Source organism: Pieris brassicae, chromosome 11 (genome assembly GCF_905147105.1).
Source record: "Pieris brassicae chromosome 11, ilPieBrab1.1, whole genome shotgun sequence".
In the NCBI taxonomy this organism is placed as follows: Eukaryota; Metazoa; Arthropoda; class Insecta; order Lepidoptera; family Pieridae; genus Pieris; species Pieris brassicae.
The window spans coordinates 13,596,665-13,611,936 of NC_059675.1; the positions used below are offsets into that span (position 1 = coordinate 13,596,665).

Below are 15,272 nucleotides of genomic sequence, written 5' to 3' on the forward strand. Positions count from 1 at the left end.
GTGTTATACCTTAGTTTATTGCATTACCTACATCTGTTGTCACATTTTTTTTTCTTCAAAATATCACAAATAAAGAGTTCAATAAAGAATTGTTTTTTAAGAAATTAAAATATTTTCTCAAATAATGTTTATTAACTCAAACTTCTCTGAAGCAATTTGTGTTCCACACTATCACATAACATCCATGACGGTTAATTAGTGGTACACAGATAAATTAACATAATTCTAAAGTACAATGTACTAGGGGAAAGAAGAAGAAATAGCTCTGTGCCGTTCAAATATCATACAAAGCATATTATTTTGCAACTCTAAGCAGTAATTTGTGGCAATTTAAAAGGGTACTCCGGATGATTTTCAACTCCCTTCCAAAATAAGAAATTGAAGATGCGGCCATCTTCACCTCTATCCAGGTTCTTTAAAGTTTTTATTTCCTCCGAAGTCAACTCGAAGTCATATATGTTTGAATTTTCCTATGAATATTACAAATTGTATGACAATGATTGATATCAGATAAACAAATCTACTTGCCTTAATAATTGTGTGATATTCTTTACTTAAAGAGGTCTACAGTTAGCTTGTTGAATTGTTAAGATTTTAAGTTGTAGTATAATGCCCGTTAGAAGATCTTTTACAAATAAATAAATATCTATGTTAGAACAAAGACTGCATTATTTTATATTATGAAATATTAAATACCTGAATTCTTTTTTCGCTAGTACTTTTAGGTATAACGATAACTTTCTGCTGAACTAGAAAGCGTAGTAGGACTTGGGCGGGTGTCTTTTTGTACTTTTCAGCTATTTTCTTTACATCTGGAAGTCCTAGTAGATCCGGAAATTTGTCAGGGCTGAAATAGGGGAAAATGTTTTCACGTAAATTAAGTTTTAAATTTCGTACGTTTCACGCTTAAGTAATCGCTAAGTAGAAAATAATTCGAAAATTTGCACTAAGTAATGATGCATAATGAGTATCATATGTCAAAATCCAATAAGTTTTTGTAACACATAAAAGAGATTAGACATAGATATATTCTAAATCAAAATACTCTAATATTTTAAATGCGTAAGTTTCACAAGTATGACACTGAACCAAATTTTAATAAGATGACCTTGGCAAAGGACATAGATTTTATCGAGAAAAAAGGGGTTCAACCCCTCAACTCACAGGGGCGTGAAATTTTGTAGGTTAGTTGGTCATCGTCAAGATAAATACGCGATAAAATTAAAGTTTCTCTCCAATCATGCAGATATGAGCTAGTTATAAATATAAGTAATGTTAAGTTATGATTCTTAAATCTCACCTGTAATTGTATTTATTGACGAAGTGGTCCTTCGCCCCTGGACTACCGAGTGGTGCATACGCAGTCACCACTATATCGTGTTCCTCACAAAAGTGTCTCAATGGTATTTGTTGAAAGTATGCATGCAATTCCACTTGAAGAACTTGCGGTTTAAATGTGGCGCTCTTTATAATATTTGCTATTTGAATCTCATTAAAATTAGATAAGCCCAAGTTCCGAATCAAACCAGATTTTTGACAATCTTCCATGGCCTGTAAGATTGTGATTTTATTTACAACCCCCAAAATATTGTTTGTCTACTGTCGGAGTATGATTTATTAAATCTAATCCAAATTCATGAGGACAGTATAAAAACTATTTAACGATAAAAAAACATATTATTCTTAAGCCAGAATGTTACGCTTTTACGTTCTACGTTCTATAGCTCAAAGTTTATGTATACGATAGATTACTCGTACGTATGGAAGACACAATAAGGGCTAGAAACAAAATAAATTTCTTACCTTCCAAGTAGTAATATGGTCAGTGTCATCATCCAGCTCATACTCTCCGGAGCTCTTTACTATTGGCGTGAGGGTCGTCGGGTCGCAATGGAATGCGAACGGTACATGTATCAAATACAAGTCGACATAATCTAACTGCAATCTCTGAAGCTGTAACTCCAAGAACTTTTTTACGTCCGACGCTCTATTTCCAACGTGGGGTAACTAAAAACATCAAGTAATCTACGTTGTAAACTAACTTTCGCTGTACAGTAGTGGATTTTGGGCAATTTATTAAAAAAGGTTTAGCTGTTTTAGTAGGAAAATATTACCTTTGTTGTAATGAATAAATCTTTTCTTGATCCCTTCCCGTCATTAATCCATTTTTGTATTGCGGTTCCAATGGCCTCCTCATTATTATAATTGAATGCGGTATCGATGTGCCGGTAACCCAAATCTAAGGCTTTATATACTATAGATTCTATCACATCTGGTGAAGCCTAAAATATCTTTAAAATCTTTAAAAGAGATTTAAAAAATGAGTTTTTAAATCTATCGTACTAACCTGCCAAGTACCTAAACCTAAAGTGGGCATCAAATCCTCTGTCTGCGATAATTTTGCGTATTTCATATTTCCAAAAATTTTTCGATATTCACGCGTAGTTTTAGATTGAACTATTGACGATTTTGATTTACCAAATCCCTTTACTGCTACACAGAACAAACCTCTGTTTAAGAATAATCTGACGAACATCAAAATTGGCAGATTTCCAAAAAATACTTGGCTTTATCTAATTTGAAAAAAAAACACTGCCGTCGTTCTTTATTTACTTATAAGAAAAACCTAAATAAATTTGATTCTCTCTGCTGAACAATAATCTAGATTTAGACACTAGATGTGCGTTGCAAAAATATTGATTTTAAGATCTACATATTTTATCTTGATTTAAATTACCCGGGTTATATTCGGCGAATCACGGTACGCTAGTTGGTGGCTGTCATTGTCAAAAGTGATTGGTGAAAGCATTAAACAATATGTTAATATGATGTTAATTGTCAAACTGCATACAATTTATTTTGTAATTTTATGTTTATATTGGACGATATATTTGGACGAATAAATAAATTGCAAATCGAGAAGCGCTTTAATTAAATCTTAGGTTTAAATAGATTTTGGGACAATTAAATATTAAGTTCCTATTGTATTTATTTCTTAACTCAAAAAATGGGTGTAAGTACACTTATGTTTGTTATGGAAATTTATTTATTTCTAGCCAAATTGTAAATAAAAATGTCTTTAAATATATTTTTTAAATGATTTATTCATACGGTTTTCAGAAGAAAACGGCAACGGCTGTAAACAAAAACAAAGAAAAGCGCCAGGCGCGCAAATTGGAGCAGCGTCGTATAGCTGACGGCATGGCACATGTTACAAAGGCAAACAAACTAGAAGATCTGGCCACTTTATGTAAGGAACTATTGGTGTATCAGAGTAATAACCTTGAAGTGGATATGTACATGCAGAGGGTCACTGAACTTGATAAAAATGTTTTACAATGGGCAATAGATCTAACTGAAAGGAATATGAAAAATCTGTAAGTTTTGGTAACAATTAATAAATCACCAGTTTGTGATATTGCATTTTTTTGTTATCATTATGATAATTCTAAGCACTATTTAAGGCATTGTGTTCTAATAATTGTATCTAATAAAATTGATTATTTATAATTCAGAAAAAAATTAAATGGATTTCACCTATTTGTTTTCGACTGCATATATCTTGTGTATGAATTTCGTTGCAAGTAAATTATTTATTTGTGCATTATTATGTTATATTACCAGAATTATTGGACACTTTGATAATATAACATCATGTTTACCTTCATACCATATAATCATCCCTGTACCATTAATTTCCTTTACATGCTTTAGAAAAGTGCAGTATCCATGTTTATCGCAGATATGAAACCTGTGCCTGGGGCTGGAACAAAGATCGCAAAGTTGAAGAAATGACCGAAGATGCTGCCTGGTATCTTATTGCTAAAGAGAAAGATACCTTGTTAGCCTTCTCACATTTTAGATTCGATTTGGACTTCGGAGACCCAGTGTTATACTGGTAAGTAAAAAAATGTTATCCATTATTAAAATGATTACTGGAATATAAAAGTAATAATTTTGGTCAATAGAATGAATTTCATAGAAAACGAGATATATGTTTTTAAAATATACATTTATTTACACTTTCTCGAAGGCTTAAATATTTTCTAAGTTCTCTATTAACATATAACATCAAATTGTCTAATTACATTTGTATTATTCAATTGAATAAAATTAAATGTATTAAGTCTTTGTTATAACTACAATGTACAAATAAATACTCACAAAAATATTAACACTTACATTATATCTTAATTAGTTTTTATTTTATAAACCCAAAGGAAACAGTGGAATACTGTCATACTTTTTCTTAAAAGTCTTTTTTGGGCTATGACCTGCTTTGGCCACCACCGAATACATCTTGTGCAAAGGTAGCGAAAAAGTTTATATAAAATATAAATTGTCATTGCTGTTAAAGCTATGCTAATAGTAAGTACATCTAATAGAAGGTATTGTGTGAAAGATAAATCAAGGGCTGGTGATCGAAGATGAGCCCCCCCCTGATGCCTCAAAATATACTCAATCCAGTACACACTTGTCTCTAAAGGAGGCATTGGTCGATCTAGAAATATATCTTTCAGTCGTAGCGCATTTTCTTTGTAACTGAAAAAAATAAATTAAAATTTACAAAGATTTATTCGCGTTTATTCTATTATTTTCAGTAAAATATGTAATAATTGCGTAAACCCAAAACAAGGTAGCAAAGTTGCTACATATAAATCTTATATTATTAAACGATACTGTTACAATTCAGATGACAAATTAAAAAAAAATGGCGTGCGTTACGTCCAACTTTAACCGTGTATTACATATTAGTTCTCGCCCTAAATTTAACTAATAATATCTGAGCTTCAAAGCAGTAAATAAACATTGAAGAAGATTATAGACTTACCGGTAATTTGAAAGTAAATTGTGTAAGGCAGTCTTAATGGAATCCTTCGTAATTTCTGATAGGGTTAATGTAAGGGAGAGACCGCGGTCGCTCATTGCACGGGCGTTTAATGCTTGGTCTGCATACAAAGGTACAACGAGCATTGGCACTCCGCAAGCCACTGCCTCCTGAGTTCCCAACAACCCACCGTGGGATATAAAGATCTTAACATTCGGGTGACCTGCACGAAATTTTTGATGTTTAAACATGTTAATGTTTCATAATAATTAGAATAATAAGTCTGATTCTCCTTGCATCTTGACTTGATATTTTTAATTACAGCAAAACAAGTGATTTCCATAATAAAACATCGCAGTGCTAAGATAACTTTAAATGGGGTCAGATGCCCTATAAAAATATACATACACAAAGTTTTATACTGTGGTATCCAGTCCATAGCATATACATTCTCCGGCACTGTTATATTATTGGATAGTATGGCGCGATTCATTTTGACTAAAAATAGTTGTGGCAATTCAGACATTGCGGCGAATATTTGAACGAGCTTCTCGTGTGGTATGGTCTCTATTCTCGACATAGACCCAAAGCTCCAATAAACGACTCCCTCATTGGCATTATCTAATATCCGTTTTAGATCCTGCAGCAAAACAAATTAAATGATATTCTATAAGTATGTAGAATTCATATTCTCTCGTTATTCAGAAACACAAAATAATTCTGCACGTCTTTGAGGCTATCAGTTTAAGGTCTTAGGTCCTTTGTCGGTGTTTTGAAATGGTAGATGGAACTGAAGATTATGTTATTTAGGTTAATTTTATTGTCATAAATACAATGAAATCATGCTGCTAGTTGATAAGCAGTGCATCTCATTATAAAATTAATAATATTTAATCGTTAACGAAGTATGGTCCATTGATTAAAAGTCACCTTTGGCATTTTAACTGCGTCATTTAGATGGAGCCCTCCAACTTCTACTAATGCGGGCACTAAGGGTCGAACCTCGTTAATACTGAAGTGGCTGTTCGCAAGGATTAAACTGTAGTTTTGTGACAATAACTCCAAGTTGTGACCAGGTCCAAACAACCTATCAGCTATCAACTGCAACGAAAGTGAATGATTATGGGAAATATGTTTAAAGTTATGTATTATATTTTAACCGACATCATTGTTTCGTAAATTTAACCCACCTGTGAAGGCATCTGTGACTTGTATCGATAAATTGCCTTAGCCCAAATGACTGCAAAAGTGTTCAAGAAGCGATCCCACAAGTTCATTCTTTGTCCATAACTGGTCACGTAAGATGGAATGTACGATGGTGCTTCTGGGTTCGCTACTTGGTCGTTGACCCATGGCAAAACTACGCTAGACAGTAGACCAACCACTGGTGCATTAAACCTTTTGCCCAACGGTAGAAAACATTCAGACCCAAACACTTCAACTATAATTAAATCGAAGTGGGTTGTAGAGTTCAGCATTGCTCTTACAGCGGGCATTCGAGATACAACTTCACAGGCTTGAAGGCATTCCTTTATGATTTGTTCCAAATTTCTAACAAAGTCTGGTTTAAAAGTACTTTGTTGTCTCGTCAAATTATTCGTGATTTCCGGTATAGTTCCTGCTAAACTTATTTCTTCTAAATTTATTGGTGGGTCTCTCTGTAAATTATGAAATGTCAATTAGTTATACTCGAGTTTATTTCGTTAAACCAATATCCATAAAATAAGAGTTATATATAAATAAATTAAAAAGACAGACTTAAATGACCAGAATGTAATCTCATTTCTAACTGTCGGCTTCTAACAGCCTATATTTGGTAGAATGCGCAAAAAATACACCTTCTCATACATGCGAATCTTTCGAGTTATAATTTTAGTAAAATAATTTTATTGTGTGCATAAAGATATCTATTGATATAGGCACCCATGCAAAGACAGTCGCGTGCCAGCGATAAGAGTAGTGGGCTACTGAAGACATTAAAGGTCACATTACATTGTCAACGGGCGGTTCATTAGATGAAAATTGCTTTGTATAAACTGTTACTTATCAGTTATATTTTATTCGATGCAATACTTTGCACGGATGAATTAAATTTCACATCAGAACATTGAACCATCATGAATCTTTTTAATAATGAAATGTATAAAACCTCACGATCACCGCATTACTTACGTTGCAACAAAAACAGATAAAAATTTAGTAGTCTGGCAACGTTTTACTGCTGCTCAATAAGTCGTTTTATTTTATTCTCTATGTAAGTATAGTGTTATTTATAAAAAAAAAACAAACGAACTGTGACGTTTTAACTTGAGTACTTTTCAAAACAGCGCACCAAAACTGTCCTCCTGTGACACAATTTGACGGGAAGAGACAAAAGAGTTTAATAGATTGCAATTAAACTTATATACCTTTATTTAATTTCATGCAATTAATATCTTGTATTTATATGAGAATTGTTTTGTTTCAAAGCAATTACAAGTACTAATAACCTTTGTTGTATCTTAATGACTCTTCAAATTAACGAATGAAAAGCTCAATGAAGCTCCGGGTACTTAGCCCTGTTTTCAATAATCACTTGTTTGGCACGTGTTTGATAAGAGAATATTGTTTAAAGGATATTAATGTCAATATAGTTTTCTCTTTTTTTTTTTGAACCATATCGAGTCAGTTGTCAAACCTATCAAACTTTCAAAGGTGCATAAAAATGTCAAGGATTATTTAATGATTTATATAATCCTCGTAAGTTGTCCGTTTAGTTATTATTTGTAAGCTTATTTGAGCTAGTTTTAGAACTACTAAACTTTTAATTTCACAAAGTAATTAACGCGTAAAATATTTCGAATTAGAATAGTTTCTGCCAGGCAAAATATTGTAAAGTATTTATTTTAAAATTTTTACTAGATATTTAACACTAAGTAAAAATGTATTTATTTAAATAAAATAACTTCAGTTAGTAATCTTATCGATCAATTTATGTATTGAAAAATTACAATTTACTTGTGTTTCACTTTTAAATCATATGTATTTTTAAATTATATTATAATAGGCTGAATAAAATATATATCAAAATCCAGTAAAATTATTTATACAAAACATACTTATATATTGTTTTAAATATTTTGTATCTAACTCTAAACCGAGTTCTTCCTATTGCATAAATGCATGACTGAAGGTCATATCACAAAGAATTGTAGTTGCAAGTACATAACCAAATAACATACCCTGGGAAAGTGTGAGATGACAGTCAACTGGTGTTGTTTGGAGACGAGGGCGTCTAGTATCCTCCCATACATGGCATAGTGGCTCTTGGTGTTAGTGGGTAAGACGGCTAGTATGCGCGCCGTATGTGCTGCGCTGGCGCACCACAGCACCAGCAAGAGTAGCCGCGCCTGCATCTCGCTGTTGCTCGACACTGATTGCGGCGAGACCTAGCCAAAGCTTGCAGCCACTGGCCCTCGGTGACGTCGTCAAGTGCTTACGATGCTCCGATTAATATTGTAATGCGATTGTTGTGTGCGTTTAAAGAAAATCATCATACTATACTCATATATGGTAGAAACTTTAAAACCGAGATTTTTTTTCACGTCTTATATATTTAACTATTATTTCGGTTCGCCTCTTTTTCCAGCTGATGTCCCAATAATTAAATAGATATTGAAAAATAACAATAATTATTTCATTATTAACAGACTCCAGTCATATGTCGGTATTCGTGTTGATTTTTTATTTATTTATGACAACACTACACAACCCATGTAGGGCCATTATGTTGCCAGTCTATGGATGCATACGTTCTATTTATAAAATCTCTAGCTATCGCTTTATATAGACTTCTGTGTGAATAACAAATTCCTAAGAGAAAGTTTTGATATATTGCACATTAAATTAATTATACTGTGTTTCAGTTACGAGGTACAAGTGGAAGCGGACGGTCGACGTCGCGGACTTGGCCAGAGGATGCTTCGAGTGCTCGAAAAGTTAGCGGCTGCTACGTGCATGCGCTCTGTTAGACTGACTGCGCTTACGCATAATCCATCCGCGTCGGCTTTCTTTAGAGCCTGCGGGTAAGTTATTAGGGTTGCATTACAATACTCTTTTATAACATAAATATTTTTTTTTAATATATTGAAACGTCGAGTTATAAAAGTCATTGGGGTTTCATCTCATATATCGGTTTTAATGGACTAGTTCAAGGATGTTGGTTGGGTTCGGTTAGTTTGTGTAATATTATCTTTTGTGTACGCGAGTATTACAAATATAACAACCTTATTACAGTATTTAAAGATGATTTTAAGTGAAATTAAATTGGGTTAGATTTCCGACGTTAGAGTAAACTATATTCGGGACTTAGTTTTGTAAAAAAAAACATTCTACAGGTTGCAAAATTTAGCAGCAACTTTACCAAACCCTTGAACTAATATTGTGAAAAGATTTTTTTAAACTAATCAAAAACTATTGAATCCATTTCTAGAATGTTCCCGTATACCTGACATGTTATTTACCTGGCTATATTTATTTGTAAAATATTTAAAAATACCAGCCGTGCGAAGCTAAGGCAATGATTAATCATTGTTGTTGCCAACGACAGTTGCTACTCAGTTTTCACCTTTCAATGTTCTCTACGATTAGGGGAGTGCAGTAACTGTCAGCTTGTTTACATATTTATAGTAATTAAAATTGTATATCACTATCAGTTTTACGTTGCGTGGGTGCGTCAAGCGTACGGATTATTTTCCATTATACCTATAAGTAAAATGTAGTCAATGTCCCTATGGCCCTTTCAGGAGTCACAATTAGAAACTTATAACAAGAAGATAATCGAGCATGAAGCTTTTACTAAAGTTTTCTATGTAAAACCAATTTGATTTTGTAAGCTTTTGAACACTTAAATACAGAAAAGTAATTAGCTGTCTGTTATCTATTGATTATTATTGGCCAACAGGATTTTGAACCTCACATTAGTATCTGTTTTAAGTCGAAATGATGATGCACTTTACAATAACGTCGTCTGACATCTTTCCAATGTAGGACAGATTGTGATGCTAACGGAAAATATTCTTATTTTGCAACTATAGTGTAAGTGTTATGTAGAATTTTTTAAGTCAAATTGAAGAGACTATACAGGGGGGTTCTACCCCCCTTTTTATTATGTGTAAGTTTTTTCTTTATTTATTTCTACTTTTTTTCAATGCCAACAGCATTATTAGATCAATCACAATCAAACGAACGATCGCCTCGTCTTTTGTTTTACATTCTCACAATATTACTTTAATCGACAAGCATCGAACTTAATTAACTTAGGTTTCTGGGCGGATTCCAAAAATTAAGATTTTTGACCTTTTATAGAATTTATTTAAGTGAACAACTATAACCAAAGTTCGATAATCTTAATATATATAAATCTCCTGTCACGATGTTTGTCCGCGATGGACTCCTAAACTACGTAACCGATTTTGAATTAAATTGGCACACCGTGAGCAGTCTGGTCCAACTTAAGAGATATGATAGCTTAAATCTTTAATTATAGTCGCAATTTTATTTTATTGCAAATTATTTGTCTATAATTAATTGTCAGTCACAATTATCTGTTAACTCCAAAATATACTTTCCGACTGGATTGAGTAAGTAATCAATAGATGGCACTGCTATGGTAAACCGACAAACGTGTTAAATAAGCTACAATTCAATATCTTAATTACCACGTGTTATTGAGGCTAAAGTATAAATTAAATTTATTTTGTAGTAAACGAAATACAGTGAAATTCAATTATTTCTGCTTTTTAATTTTTGGTGTTAGCATAGCCAACCACGTGTTACTTAGACCGAAGTGTAAATCCCATTCAAATTATAGTGACGTTAATACAGTGAAATTATTCTTTCGTGTCACGGTATTAAGGGTAACTACAACCACATTAAGGAGAAACGAAGTTCGCGGGGGCAGCTAGTACATATATATAAATATAATATTCTAGAACAGACAGCTGGTCGACACTGGCTTTATTAATTAGCTAACTGAGCTAGATCAGATATCAAGACATCGATGATTGATTACTGACATGAACCGGACTCGCTCGGCTGACCCAATAACTGCCTACCGATAAGTGTTAATAACGTAAACTTAATGAATTCTCGTACTCTCGTAACAATTGTAATTTAAGCAAACGGATTTGTGTCTGCTTTACTCATCATTTCTCTCGGTAAAACCTAATTGAACCCAAAACAAAACACATATAGAGAGTTTATTTAATTAGATTCATTTTGTTGTGAAACAATGCTGTTGCCCTGCATCATGACCTTATTTTTAAGAAAACAAACAACACTTTGATAATAACTTAAGAAAGTCTGACGTCTTGTCACCTCAGTCCAGACTACGATAGTAATTTCTAGAAATATGAGTGAGTAATTGTAATGAGTTGAGGCTTAAGAAATTTAGTCAAGATTATTATAATTTGCTGTTGCAGTGGCGGATTCACAAATTCAAGAGCCTCTTACAATTGCAATATCCTAGATTATTTTTACAATACAACAATTAAGTCAATAGTAGTAGGATTGACATGTATAACTTGATAGGGGGTAATAGGAAGGTGAAAATATATTTTCTGCAATTTTACTCTTTTCACTTATACAAAGTGTGAGTTGGGGGGCGGAGAACTAGCTGTTTTACTCTGGAATATAGAAGTTTACTGCACCAAAGGTACAATGATAAATGAAAGGGGAGAGTGACAATATTTGTCTGTAAAAAAAACATCAGAAAACGTCAAAACCATTAGGTTGCAAGAAAAATTCGCTTCCCAAATTTGCCGCCCTAAGGCAAGCTAAGGAAGGTAAAAAGATATTTGTCTGTATCGGCAAACTTAGATTGCACCGTTCTCTAAATATATAATTATTTATCATTAAAGATCATTTTATGTATTATAATGTCTATGTACGTAGGCGTATAGGTTTTTGACGTGTAAAAAATATGAAACTTTTCCGAATTAATTTATCAAACTAAAATATCACGCGGAATTATTAATTTGTTTATACAGAGATAAATGTTCATAATTGATGAACGCACGAAACGAACGCAGGCATTGTTTAAAGTTAAAATGTTAAAAACTTTTTGATAACCTATGCAATGTGCATGCGCACGCGCACTAGACGTGCTGATAAACGTGCTTCCGCGAAACGTAATATGTAGCACGCGTCCCCAGCGGTTTGCCGCTCTTCTCGTGTGACATTATCGAATAGATGATTTAATACTTTGATATTAGATTTGTAAAGATGTCCTCCGGCTGTACGATAAAGTACGTCTTTAAATTATAAGACATTTAATGAATGTGGACGTCAATAATTAATTTTTTTTTCTATGTGAATTTTTCTAGTTTTTTTTTTTGTTTTTTTCTAGAATCATGAAGTCACAGTTAAATAATAGTTATTTTAGCTGGCATATATCATAAAATTTTGGAATTGTGTTTAAAAGATTAATGGTAAAATATCTCTAGCTAATAAAGTCTTATGTTCATGTCGAGAATACTGTATAAATACGTGCTAGGCTTTCGTAACATATAGATACCGGCAAACATCTTGAACAAATATCCTTGCCTGCGCAGAAGTGATTTTTAGGTATCACTGGGAGAGGGGCGGTGGCGGGAGACTGACGTGTCGATCGCGTGATTGTTAAATCAGTTGACGTTTGTGTCCCGCGCTGTGTACGATGCGCAAACTTTCCCCCACTCCCTTGTTTAATGTTCAAGATGTTTGCCGGTATCTATACTATTTTTAAGCTTTATAAGGATGATTTGTTTTGCTAAACTCATTTAATTATTTACAGGTATAGTTTGGACGACACGAGCCCTCCAAAGGAAGAAGCTAACCACTATGAAATTTTAAGCAAATCCACGTGTTTGACCGACATAGATTTAGATAAGAACTCTGAACTGGATGGGGCGTAGTGACATAGAAATAAGTTTTAATTAGGATCAAATTTTTTTTAAATAAATATTTTTACTTTCCGTGTGATATTTTTTATCTGCCTTTACCAACTTGAAAACTCATTTTGACACGTAAGCTACACGTTTATGATTCATTCATACATACTATGTTTTAATAACAGCTGTTTGAGGTAATAGTAGGGTAATGGAACCTACGACCTTAGGTTTAAGAGTTTCACGCTGAAGGCATTAGGGAGCGTTCAAGTATTACGTATTGGAACGCGCCGTAAAGTTTCTGTATCCAATAGTAAAACGATTCTTGACCAATCCCAGTGACTTTTTATACCTAAAACTTACCATTATGTGGTGTAAAGTACTGAAAAGTGGTAAATAATATTAACAATAACGCGTAATTCAATCCCCCCCCCCAAAACTTCGTTACGTAATACTTGAACGCTCCCTTAGGCCAACACTGCTCTTTTTATATTAAAATAAAGTTTGTATTTCTATAAAGGTAATAGAAAAATCCTTAAATTTAAATCCTGATCTGAGAGTTAATTAAAATAGAGGTTATTTAAATCACGTTTCACGTGCCTGACCAGCCTCAAACATGAATGTCACGAGTACAATGACTGTAGATTGCAATTAATTTTACAAATATCGACTTAAATTGAATAATATTAACTGAATGGAATATTCAACTTAGCAACGAAAATAATCTTGACATACAGTGCTGCTTACTTTAGACATCGTTATTGTGTTAATAGAAAAACACATATGCATAATAAAATGTGAATGTGTAGAACACTTTACAGAGGAAAATAAATTATTTTAAATGCTATTTTATAATTTCTTTTTACAATTCAATAAATCCTTTACACAAACTATGCGGTTTAACCCTACGTATTACCGTACGTTGCGTCGTAACTCACGCACAACGGACCTAATGACAGTCTAAGTGCGGAAACAGCGTCCAACAGCAACGTTATTCTTTTAATTTCTATTTTATTACGTCGTTACTACAGTGTTTGTAACGTTCGAAACAATAATTATGTCCGGTTCAAAGGCACTAAGGTTGATTGACTTCTTGTCTTTAAAAGGCTGAAATGTCCCATTCCTATGTATACAAATGTAACTAAGATAGATAATCTTATCATTACTACTACATACTAGGTATAATAAATTTCATTTCATGACTACTCGGTAAATTGTTTGTCAATACAAATTTTATCACTTCTTGTAAATGGAAGCAAGTAAATAAGGAAATTGTTAATTTTCAGCAATTTAACTTAGAACTGGAATATTACAAGACTACTACTACAATAAATAGGAAAGTTGCTTTGTTTGTTTACCTAATTATCAAGCGAAGCAAAGCTCTCAAAAATAATAGTACATAAACGTAAGGAATTATTTGTAGGAATCCTCTAAAATTCATTTCGTTTTCAAGCATAGACAATGCGTGGGTAATATATATAAAAAAGTTAATAATTACTGTTGACGTAATCACCAATTACGAACATCAAAGAGACCCCCCCCCCCCATGTAGTGCTTGCGTAATTCTTGATCGGCCCCAGTATGTTATGATTACCAAATAATTTTCCTTCTATCTAAATTAAAATGAGCCTAATCATTTTTTATTGATGGCAATATCCGCTTAAATCGGAAACATCCATAGACACAACTGTTTAAAATATATTTTTATTATCTAGTTATTTCTTAACTTAATTAAGTACAAATTAAAAATACAATCACAGTATGTACCTATCATAAATAGTCTGATTTCTCATGACCTACTTATTACCTAATTATCAAATCAATGTATACATAATATTATAAAAAAGTATGGTAATTTCATGCCCAATCTTCTCCTTTTTGGAAGGTGCAACTAGACTCGTTTTTAAATATTGTTATCTTGTAATTTGACTTTCAAATGTGCCTTTTTAATGAGCCTTGAAATAAGACTTTGATTTTATACATGTTTGATTAAAATTATCGTTGGTAAAAAAATGTAGAACTTAGATGAGGGCTTAATTTCTGGAAAAGCTTCGTTTCTATGTATCAACATTCAATGGAGACTCGCAGCTTTCGCTCGAGTTTTCACTTTCATATAAATGACTAATATAATTGCTTTTAGTAAAACTTTGTTCCATTTCATCAGACGTCACATTATGTTGTAAATCAGATGGATTTAGCCATGATGAATTAATTGAAGGTCTTTGATTGGTTGATATGACAATGCCGCTTTGTGGCGACGGAATATTTGCACTTTTTTCTCTTCTCTCACGAGCTCTTCGGTTTTGGAACCATATTTTTATCTGTAAATAAAATAATTATATAAGAAATATAACTTATTGAACTTGTTTCGGGCCCCTACACGAATTTATGTTTTTGTCGAAGTTCATATTTTAGTTTGCTGTAGAATTAGTAGTAGGCGTTATTTTTTTATAATTTTATTATTTCAATCACTTGTGATTCTGATAATACGTATATATGATTTCAAAGATATAACAAATATCTCACTATATCTATCG

The 15,272-nt window shown here is 32.7% G+C and overlaps 3 protein-coding genes across 4 annotated transcripts; 1 reads left to right on the forward strand and 2 right to left on the reverse strand.

Moving 5' to 3' along the window:
• Window positions 1-97: 97 nt before the first annotated feature.
• On the reverse strand, window positions 98-2,838 carry LOC123716707 (1,5-anhydro-D-fructose reductase-like). The gene is made up of 6 exons (XM_045672567.1): window positions 2,348-2,838; window positions 2,115-2,282; window positions 1,804-2,007; window positions 1,301-1,551; window positions 697-847; window positions 98-470 (listed from the first exon to the last, which is right to left on the reverse strand). Exons 1-6 carry the CDS (start codon window positions 2,534-2,536, stop codon window positions 309-311), a joined length of 1,125 nt encoding a protein of 374 aa, XP_045528523.1. The 5' UTR covers window positions 2,537-2,838; the 3' UTR covers window positions 98-308.
• A 119-nt stretch (window positions 2,839-2,957) lies between these two features.
• Window positions 2,958-12,822, forward strand: LOC123716708 (N-alpha-acetyltransferase 40). The gene is made up of 5 exons (XM_045672568.1): window positions 2,958-3,013; window positions 3,121-3,377; window positions 3,743-3,898; window positions 8,734-8,892; window positions 12,642-12,822. Exons 1-5 carry the CDS (start codon window positions 3,008-3,010, stop codon window positions 12,760-12,762), a joined length of 699 nt encoding a protein of 232 aa, XP_045528524.1. The 5' UTR covers window positions 2,958-3,007; the 3' UTR covers window positions 12,763-12,822.
• Window positions 3,851-8,706, reverse strand: LOC123716706 (UDP-glucosyltransferase 2-like). Of its 2 annotated transcripts, XM_045672566.1 has the most exons (7): window positions 8,050-8,706; window positions 6,019-6,486; window positions 5,759-5,929; window positions 5,237-5,468; window positions 4,832-5,051; window positions 4,183-4,542; window positions 3,851-3,935 (listed from the first exon to the last, which is right to left on the reverse strand). In XM_045672566.1, exons 1-6 carry the CDS (start codon window positions 8,221-8,223, stop codon window positions 4,191-4,193), a joined length of 1,617 nt encoding a protein of 538 aa, XP_045528522.1. In that variant the 5' UTR covers window positions 8,224-8,706; the 3' UTR covers window positions 3,851-3,935; window positions 4,183-4,190. The 2 variants fall into 2 exon arrangements, with proteins under 2 accessions (XP_045528522.1, XP_045528521.1); XM_045672565.1 differs by lacking the exon at window positions 3,851-3,935 and having other exon boundaries at window positions 3,994-4,542.
• Window positions 12,823-15,272: the final 2,450 nt, after the last annotated feature.